The 10,753-nt window shown below is 31.4% G+C and overlaps 1 protein-coding gene across 1 annotated transcript; it reads right to left on the bottom strand.

Moving 5' to 3' along the window:
- Positions 1-914: 914 nt before the first annotated feature.
- Positions 915-5,822, bottom strand: LOC106752699 (probable serine/threonine-protein kinase At1g54610). Its single transcript, XM_014634433.2, has 7 exons — positions 5,125-5,822; positions 4,649-4,933; positions 4,180-4,491; positions 2,235-2,456; positions 1,583-1,677; positions 1,339-1,450; positions 915-1,259 (listed from the first exon to the last, which is right to left on the bottom strand). Exons 1-7 carry the CDS (start codon positions 5,527-5,529, stop codon positions 915-917), a joined length of 1,776 nt encoding a protein of 591 aa, XP_014489919.2. The 5' UTR covers positions 5,530-5,822.
- Positions 5,823-10,753: the final 4,931 nt, after the last annotated feature.

The following is a 10,753-nucleotide window of genomic DNA, read 5'->3' as shown; positions in this document are numbered from 1 at the left end:
AGAGTATATAGATGTAGGTGAATCTGATGCAGATGAAGAACTAGATGTTGAAGAGACTCAAGAAGCTCAAAACCTTGTTGTTATAAAAACAAAAACTAGTGCAAAACCTCTCAAAGACTGGACTGTTCATAAAGACGTGTCAAAGAACAATATTATAGGTGATATTACAAAGAGTATATCTACAAAAAGACAATTGAATCAATTCTACATGAATTTGTTTCCCAATACAAAAGACTTTAATATTATCTTCAACATAAAATCTCAATACAATATATTTGTAGATTTTTTATTTATATGTAACTCAAATTATCCATGTAAATCTCAAATTCACATTCAGTGTGTGGTTCTAACATTTATTGAAATAGTTTTTACCACGAAGGTAATATATTTGTTTATACACATAATCCACTTATATATAACACAGGGCCTTGAATTCCCTAAAATCTTCAAATCCTACTCGAAATGTTTAACTTACACAGTCTTCAATCACAAACAAAAGTATTCACCATAACGAAAATAATTTGAGATTGAATGCAAAGTAGATATATGCTACCTATTTCACTCTCAATAATTATTTCTTAGAAATGAAAAGTTGCAACATATCCAAAATAAGGACAGTAGTTTATTTGTATAACTTTCAACAAGAAAGTGAACCAAATAAATATAATAAATACTAGAATAGAAAATTAAAATTGAATAACAATAGGCAGATAATCAAATTCCCCGATCCAAACTTCTTATTCAGGGTTTAATTTTGATCCCTAAGTTATAATTTTTTGTCACATAAACATTTAATCATCTCCAGTCTCATCGTTAAAAAGTGTCTGAGCAATCATAGTCAAACTCTTTTACTGAGGTGATCAACATAATTAAATGATAATAAAAAATTAAATCATTTTTAGAATGGATCAAAATTAAACATATTTATTAGATAAAGTATAGAGGTTTGATAGCTTGTCTGGACCAAGTCGATAATCCAAGTGAGAGAAGGATTTTGGAAGCTGAGGAACTTCGCTGTCTTCATTTCGGTTGATGATATCAATCATAGAAGCCTGTAAGAGTGCATTATAGTGGTTTATGTTCTTAAGAGCATTTGGGCTACCTTCTGTTTTGGGAGATTTTCTCACACTGCCACTAGAGAGAAAAGTTGGTGATAAAGATGTGTTTGTGCTCCCTTCATTCGTGAATAGTCTTGACCCAGATGATGTGCTGCTACCACTCCCAGTTTCTTGACTCTGCTTCTGCTGTTCCACATTCTTCTGTCAATCACAGAAGGGTGTGCATAATTCATTACCTTTATGATAAAAATGATGAAGTAGACAAAGTGAACATACTAACCTCTTTTGTTGATTGTGTATCTTGACGAGGTTGTTCTGGACTTTGGGTTTTTCGTGATTCAGCTTCACTTTTACTTGTTTGAGATGGTTGGCCTTTTTTAGAAACCCTGTGCCTAGATCATGATAAGCAATAAACACCTCAATATGAAAGCAAATGATTTACTCTGTTGCTTAACGAATAATTTAGTTCATATCCTGTTCAAAGCTCATAAAGCAAAAATATGGTGTACATTTCTGCATTATACCTTTTGCTTCTCTTAGTTTGTAAGCGTTCATCCTCGTCTTTGATGATTACTGGTAAAGCTGAAGGGTCACATGCTAATGGACTACATCGGAAGAACTGGAAGCAGTGAAAAATTGACAGCAAGAAACATAGTTAGTGCACAAAAAGCTTAATAAAATTTGTTGGAAAAATATGTGAAGGTTGGAGCTTTAAACTTTTTTGCTTCAAACACTTGGAAGTTTAGTGATAAAAAGTTGGAGGGAAGAGATCTATGTTGGGTCTATTAAGGAAGAAGTTAGGTTACACAAATATAAATAATATATGAGTCCAATTATATAATATTTTACTTTTTTATTTTTATTCAATGTGAGACTTAGAAACTGATATTTAGATTTTAAACATTTTGGATTGAATTTAAAAAATATAATACTGGTTTGAAGAGTTTATAAAAGAGAAAATGAAAAAAAAGAGGGAGTTTAATTTGTATCAATAACAAAATCTACAGTTGATATTTATTGATAAAAATAAAAAAGTAAGTCTAATTCAACTCTATAAAACTGATTTATAGAATAAGATTTGCACCCAGTTATATACATTTAAATGGTCTTATTTCTAGTCGATACGAGATTTTCAACAGTAAAAAAAAATAAAATGTGAATAGCAGAAAAACATACTTCAGTTTGAAGGGCAGAGGCAGCAGTTCCACGATTTGTGGGGTTGAGATCAAGAAGTGTGGCCAAGAGGGAATGGAAAGAAGAAGGAAACTTGTTGAAGTTGTCTTGGTAGGTAGGTTTGTAATGCTGTGGAGGCCGGAAGCTTGTTGTTAGCTTCAGTTTTTTGAAGTAATCCTCTGAAGGAGAACCACAAAGTTTGAAGATCATCTGAATCTGTTCAACCTATGTTATATACAAATTAAATTATTATAATAAATATAGGATTATACATTTTTATATTTATTTAACTCCTAATACAAAGATAAAATAATCATAAATCAATAAATTTTTATATTTTAAAAAAAAATAAAATCAAATAAATATAAAATATTTGTGTTAAAATATATTTTTTTTATAAAAATCAGCATTTTTTTTCATGCTATTAGCTACAGCTAGCATCACTCAATAACAGCATCAGTTGTTTATAACTTTAAAATGTAAATACTATCATTACAACAATAAAAAAATGTTAAATAACAACTAAATTTAGATATAAAAAATAATTGATGATTATATTAACTAAATTAGAAATCATTTTATAAATTAAAATAAATTAGTTTGTAATTTAAAAATAAAAACGTGATAGTTAATATTAGAAACTAATTTAAATTTTAATTTATAAATCAATTATAATGTTTTTATTAATAATCAAAATTGTTTTACATATTAATACTTTTAGCTTATAAAATGGTCTTTTAATTAGTCAATATAATTAATTATTTTTATCTTTAAATTTAGGCAATATAGAATTTCACTAATAAATTGTTTTTTACTTGAAATAAATTAAGCAATCTAAGATGCAAAATAAATTCCCACTACATGATTAATGTAAAAAAATAAGTTCGACAAGCTTTTTTGTACAATTTTATAAATAAAGATAAATCCTAGATGTGAAAGTTTCACTTGCAATTTACTTCATTACTAACCTAAACATAATTCATCCTTTCCCCCCATTTAATTAAATTAAAATTCCACTGGTGTAAAAGAAGGGTTTCAAAACATTAAAACACAGAAAAAATTATTTGAAAATATACGCAGTTATCAAATTTAAAGTTACAATGAAGTACAATTAATTCAACATGTCCTTTTATACTATTATACACTTGTTAATTAATTTGGCTAATTTTAAAAGTATATTTTATTTAATTAGCTAATTTAGATACCAACAAATAAAAACATATGAGATTTAAAGAAGACATAAACAATCATATATAAGTCCATCACATAAACAACCATCGAGAATAAAATTAAGAGGAAGGAGATAAAATTAAGGACAAAAGAACAAAACCAAGGATTCCTCTAACATGCATGAGACATGACCAGACAATGGAAATTGTAATTTGTAACCTTCTCTTTCGGAGTCGTACGTAAAAGTAAGCATATTCAATCGCAAAATAAAAAGATAATCTCCAAATTCAAGAATTGGACGGCAAGGTATTTATTTCCTTAAAACTATGATGTTTTCTGTATTGTTATTTCCTTTTTGTTTCCACCAACCTTTTTGGGCCTTCATAAAACTCACACAAAAGATCCTTTCAGGAAAAAATTCAAACAAGAAGAGGACAATTGGTTTTTCCGTACACTAGGCATATTTTCAAGATTCGAAACATTGAGGTGGCATAAAGAGATCTTCCAATATATGTTCTGTTTCTCTCAATTAACGAAGTATTTTTCGTTACCGAAATGACCTTTTGCCGGATTTTCTTGGTGATTGGTGATAATAAAATAAATTGGTCATATTCCCACGTACGATAACATGCATAAAGTAAGGTTATATCATAGGATTGGATATATTTATTTATTTATAAAAGGCTTTTGAAACTCTTGTAAACATCTGAACATGCATGAAATGGATATTGATGGTTGACTTTGGAATCTAAAAGTTTCATTGATATGGTAATAATACCTCTGTCCTGCCAGGCATAATTGGTCTTCCAAGAAACATCTCAGCCAAGAGGCAGCCAGCACTCCAGAGATCAATGCTATATCCATAATCGGTTGAACCCAAAAGAAGTTCTGGAGCTCTATACCAAAGTGTTACCACTCTATTTGTTAGAGGTTTTCCAGATTCAATGGAAGTTGCAAGCCCAAAATCCGCTATTTTCAGAACCCCTTTTCTGTCTATTAACAAGTTAGAAGCCTTAATATCTCGGTGCATAATTCCCCTCTCGTGACAGTGCTGGAGACCACTAAGTAGCTGCTGCATATAGCACTTGATCTGGACAAAATAAATTAATAAAAAATATTGACCATCAAATTATTGGCATTACAAACTCCTAAAAAAAGCTCAGATGAAGTTTATAATACTGCAGTATTTTTATCATATCAAATTAATAGCTTTTAACTGTCGGAAAATGAGGCACACTAAAGCGAACCTGCGGTTCGGTGAGTGTCTGGCCGGGTCGGGAGATAATTCGAGTGAGATCAGACTGCATGAAGTCAAAAACCAGATAAAGACTATACTGCATTCTCGATGTAGCTAGTCCTTTAAGCTTGATGACATTGGGATGATCAAGCATCTGCAGCATCATGATCTCTCTTGCCATAAACTTTATGCTTTCAGAATCCGATGTGTCAAACCGTACCTTCTTCAAAGCAACAATCTTTCCAGTGCCCTTCTCTCTTGCTTTGTACACATTGCTATACGTTCCACGTCCTATCTGCATCACAAAACGGAAATCCATTTCAGTTTCATGGAACTACACAAACAAATTATGTAATAATAACAGTGGATGAATATGCTTGCCTTAATGCATGCATGCCATATATATGAATTGTGCAAATATGTAAGTTAAACAAACGAGGTTGATGAAATTTCAATGTGATATCATAATCAAAAGAATTGGATTACCTTGGCAAGTTTTTCATAAGAATCAGCGCTCTTGGGAACAAGCTTAGCAAGAACATTGGTGGGGATGTTATCCAGTAACCACTTTGGCCACCCATCCACAAATTCGTTCTTGGACTCATTAGAATCCAAATCTTTACTACTCTTACTTTCTTTAGCAGCATCTTCTCGTACCTTGTTCTTCTCTTCTTTAGGAACTGGTTTTTCCTTTTCTCCTCGTACAGCATCTCCAGCTGAATCCTTATTCACACTCACACGCACTCTCTGTCTCTGGGTATCCCTTTTCACCCTCTCTCCCACATTAGAGGAGCGTGGCCTGGAACCCTTGCGGCTCAAAACTCTCTTAACTTGGTGATTCCGGCGCTGAGCCTCGGAAGGGGGAGAAAACCTGCCACAAACGCATCCCATGAAAGCTAGGAACAGATAGGAAGTGGGTGATACTGGTATATCATGAAACTGAAGTGATATTAATAGGAGGGAAGAAAGAGAGAGAAGGTACGTAATTTGTGATGAGTACAGAAGCAAAGGATTAAGAAGAAGAGGCTAAAGGGAAGGTTGAGTCCAAGAACAGTGTGAAAGGGTGGTGAGGAGAACTTTGCAATGTCCATCAAGGATGATTGGGGGAGACACTTGAAATTTAATGATTAGATTATTCATCAGACCGACAACTATGGTTGGTACTAACGAACCGGCACCATGGAAATTCTTTCTTCACAAACACTCGCGCTATGCTACATATCTCCTATTATTAATTAGGACAATAATATTTTGACAACACTTTTTTACATCATTTTATTGGTTTATTTGAATTTATGTTTAAAAAATATTTAAAACGGATCAATCACAAGTTACCATGTATACGTTGTCAAAAAATTGTTAAAAAAATATTATTAAAAGAAGTTTTTCCTATTAATTAACCTATTCCATATGGATAAAACAAAAGATGAAGCTACCCTAACACACATTAACATTGACACTTAAAAAAAAATAAAATAAAAATAAAGTAATATTAAACGAATGTAAAAAAAATTATGTATTCCAAAATATCATTTTTTAAAACAAAAATAAAAAATGGTATCATAGTATATTTTTACATTCACTTAATACAATATAAAAATAAAATAATAATAAAAATCTAAATTTTTTTATTTTTTCAATAAAAAAAATAAAAAATATACAAAATAATGTTAAATAAATATAAAAAATATAAATATAAAAAAATTACTTTTCAAACAAAAATACAATGAGAAACTAGACAGCTACAAAGTAAGTCAAGAGAACAAAAACTTCCATCAAAAAAAAATATAAAAAAATATAAAAGAATAAAGATATTATTACCGTGTTCTGATTAAAACTATATATAATCGACTACTTAATGACATATAATATAATTAAGAGCACTTGAAATTACCCATTAGATACTTTACAGTGCCAAATTATTTAAATTAGTTTTAGTGGATTCATTTTTAATTTAAATCTTTATGTTTTTTGAGTTTAAATAAAATCCAATTAATTAGATTTGGTTTATATAAATTTTAATGTTAAACAAAATTCAAAATCGACGTTTATCCCTTAGTATTTTCTTTTTCTTAATTTTGGTTGAAATATTTTTCAATCCTTCTACAAGTGTTTTTGTTTTTTTATTTGTTTCATGATAGATCGTTATTTGTCTAATTTGAGTATGTTTCATTATCATGTCGTTATTTGTTTTATGGTATCCTCTATTCAATGGTATGACCTCACTTAACACGTGACCTAAAAGCCTAACTACCTTATTCATAGATAAAATAAACTTAACTAGTACAACAAGATTAAAAAGATTAAGGTTATGTCAGTTTAAGATCACTTCCAACAACGCGCTTATTACTGGCAGCGATTTATCGAGGGCCTAAGAGCCTTTGATAATGAGTTAGTGAATTAGAATATCGACGGTCAAAGAGTCTTCGGTAATGTCTTTGATTAATTTTTACACAAATCAGATATTCACTCTTTGCAACATCAGTAAACACCAAACCTAATGTGCGTCCCTTTCTCAAGGTGAAAACGAAAACCCTAAACTCTTCTCCATTGCACGAAACACTTGCTTGAAAAACGTGGTTTTTGCATCAATCTTTGCCAGCAAACCGTTGGAGGAGTGCTTCGCAGTGAGCTTTGTGAGGAAGAAGTGGGTATTTGCGTTCTCATTTTCTATCAATTCCTTGCACGAATCCCTTTCTTAAATTTTGTTTTGCCCCAATCTGACCCATGGCTGGAATTCTTTGTGGTTTAGAGACGACGTTGTTGGAAGGAGGCTCCATTAGAGTTGAATCGTGGTGGGACTAGGGTTTGGTGGTCCGTGAAGGCTTCGTGGTTCATCGACGTTGGCGTGAGGAGGCGAAAGTGTTGAGGAAGGACTCCTTGGTCCATTCAACAGGGTGGAGATTTGGTACAGCTCTGGACTTGGACGTCGACGTTACTGTTCACTATAGTAGTAGTGTTTATTGACTTAGTTAAATGTTATTTTCATTCATGTTTCCCTAGTAAATGTCAATGACTAAAATGAGGTTTTCATTTTATTGAAATTTAATTTGGTTAAAAAAGCTAATTGGTTCACCAGTTAAAATAGATAGTGTGCAAGTTCTGCAATATAAGAAGCAGGTTGTCTAGGTGTTTGGATTAATCACTCCATCCGAGATATTATCCTTTTTAGAGTTTGAAACTCCATCCATAGGTTTTGATGTTTAATACGGTTGACAATTTGCTTGGCATAGTGACTTGGACTTGGGCTTTTGTTCTCATCATATTTTCTCTTTGTAAAAGAAAATAGAGGAAGCTATTCTATTAGGCTATAAATTTATTTAAAGAGAATTATATTAGATGAGAAATGTTCGCATGAGCCGGGTTGATTGGAATCTTTTATAGATTATCAAATTGGAAGAACTTTTAGGGGTAGTATACTGCATGATATATTAAGTCTGGAAACATTGGAAATAGTATATATAATATATAGTGTTATAAATTAGAATAAATAGGTAATATGTTTGAATTAATATCATTTTGTTTGGTTTGAATATTGGGGCTCATTAGGCATGATTCTTTTTCTGATGGTCTGAATATTGGTCTACATAAATAGGTATGTTGGATCAATTGAGGTTTTGGAATGGTAACTAATAAAGATTATTTGCATTCATTCTGTAGTATTGAATTATATAGGTATCCTTTATTTGCTTCACTTAAAGATATTTTTAATGTTTTCTTAGGTATGTTAAGTGGTAAATTAAGTTGAAGTGAATTGAAAAATAATAGAAGCTGGTACAAAGGTTCTTGTATAAAAAAAATGGTTTAGAAAGAAGTTTGAAACATGAAGTAATATAGAATACGTATAAATAGAATGACCTGGATAAGGTAAATAAATCAGGATAAGGTAAATAAATCAATTATTAACAAATTTATTGAATGGGCAATGATTGGAATAAGAAAAGGATCAATAAACTAAGCATTTTTGGAAGTAGAAGACTTTCTTTAGCAGCAGAAAAAAAAAATCAATAATTAGTACCAATTTGTGAAGGTCTTATTGTTTTATTTCTTTAGACTAGCAGCTGAAATCGTATATACATAGTTCCATTTAGATAGACTTCTAGTTACACGATTACTTAGAGTTTCGTTTTCTTGTATAGTTCTGAGTGATGGGGGAAAGGGCCAAAACAAATAACAACTTATCAAGGAGTAATAATGCAGCGAAAATTCAATCCCCCTTCTTGCGAGAATCTGCGAGGAGCACCAAACAAATAGAATAAAAATAGAATCCAAAGCACAAAGAGACACCAACCATTTTTAGTGTGGAAAACCCCTCAATACAAGGGTAAAAACCACGAGTCGTCCAGACCAAAGAAAAATCCACTATGATCAATAATAGGGTACAATAGAGACTCCAATAGTAATACCAAATGGTATTTTCAATAAGGCAAATTAACTAAGCACAAATGCTTACAAATGAGAACAAAGAAGATGAAAATCCTCCAAAACAGGGCTGCTGGTGCGGGACCGATTTCTCCCAACCTAGACCTCTGATTGACGATCCGAACGGTCAGAATGAAGAACCATATGTCTGGAACCTACTGTTCATAAATCAGCTCGATCCAACGGTTAACGACTTCACAGCATCAAAAACACCAGTGCAGGTTTAGGGTTATGCGGGAATGACTTTCTCTCTTTCTTTTTCTCTCACTTGGCTTTTGCCTCTCTTCAAATGACTCTCTTGTGCTCTACTAATCTGACCCATCTCATTTTGACCTAATGAGACATAATGGACCACAATATTTGGGCCTATTCTCCACATAGGAAGGGAGCTCAATAACCCAACACTCAGTGGGGTGGTTATGTTTCAAGTTTTTAACATGTTTTTCATCTAGTAAACATTTAATCCAATAATAATTATCTAATTTATCAATCTATTTTCTCTATCAGTATATATAATTTCTATTTTGACTATCAATTTTAGTTTCATTTCAAATTAACTTATCAATTTTAGTTTCATTTCAAGTCTTCAAATCTTCAACATAAATTTTGATGTTATTGAGCATGTTCCAAGCTTCTATTTACTTCATGAATGTGTTCTTCTAGTGGAATGCTTGATTAGTTTCTCTATAGTTGTTGTGGTTATTGTTTTAACATGCATAAATACTGATATAATCTTCATATGTGATCATTTTAGGAACTTAAGAACCTAAGGCCTCAACTATATTCTGCTGTAGAAATATTGTGAAAAGTGTTATCTCCATAGTGAACAATAACAACAATTGCACATTAGAAGCTCCTCTGCTAATTCAGGCAAGTCTTATATTGTAAGACTAGTTTCTTGTGATATCATTCTGCAATGATAGGCTGGAGGTGGCAGAACCACTGGATCTTCTGGGTGGGCCCATTACTTTGGGCAAATTTTACTGTACTGTTCATTGAGCTCAAAAGGGATAGCACAAAATTTGATTTCTCTACTAATTAAGGAAGTAGGAGATAAGGAATTTATTATTTTATAATTGTGCATGACATTTCTTACTTTTTGATTAATTGAGTATTTTGTATTCTTAAAATGAGATTCCGATAGTCAGCTAAATAATGTGTTAGTTTGTTTTGCTACTGCTTTCTTTGTATTGAAGAATGCATTTACTCTTAGAACTCTAAAGTTCGTTGACATTTTTTATTGAAATTAATGGATTTGATTCTAGGAATCTGGTTACTCTGAATTGTGGTGTGATGTGATTTATTTTGTTTTTGATTACATAATATAATGTTTGTTTCTTCTATATGATGTAACTTCACATCAGTTTCCTATTTTTCTTCCTCTGAATTTGCAGGATTTATACTGAAACCTCAGACTTGAAGAGAAGGTACTTAGTTAGGTATAACAATCATGTTCTTTTTGCACAAAACTGATGCTTTTTTCTTGATTAATAGATTGAGAATTTAATTGATTAATGTCTTAGAAAACTCAACTTTAATTGATTAGTGTCTTAGAAAACTCAACTTTTTTATTAATAGATTAATTTTGACCGAAAGGTAGTAAAGACCAAGTCCCAATTCAATTTTGGTCCTTGTTACATAGGACACAATTTTTATTTAGCTCTCTGTTTTATTAAACAATTATGAAAAATTG

The sequence above is a fragment of the Vigna radiata genome, unplaced genomic scaffold, assembly GCF_000741045.1.
Source record: "Vigna radiata var. radiata cultivar VC1973A unplaced genomic scaffold, Vradiata_ver6 scaffold_43, whole genome shotgun sequence".
In the NCBI taxonomy this organism is placed as follows: Eukaryota; Viridiplantae; Streptophyta; class Magnoliopsida; order Fabales; family Fabaceae; genus Vigna; species Vigna radiata.
The sequence above is the reverse complement of the archived record's forward strand: the minus strand, read 5'-3'. Positions and strand labels throughout refer to the sequence as shown.

Bases quoted from the DNA above. Each gene is read 5' to 3' on its own strand.
- LOC106752699 (XM_014634433.2), bottom strand. From the start codon at position 5,529: ATGGGATGCGTTTGTGGCAGGTTTTCTCCCCCTTCCGAGGCTCAGCGC. The intron at 2,457-4,179 runs GTATTATTACCA...TATATAACATAG, and splicing joins TTATGCCTGGCAGGACAGAG to GTTGAACAGATTCAGATGAT. The intron at 1,451-1,582 runs GTATAATGCAGA...ATCATGATCTAG, and splicing joins CAAACTAAGAGAAGCAAAAG to GCACAGGGTTTCTAAAAAAG.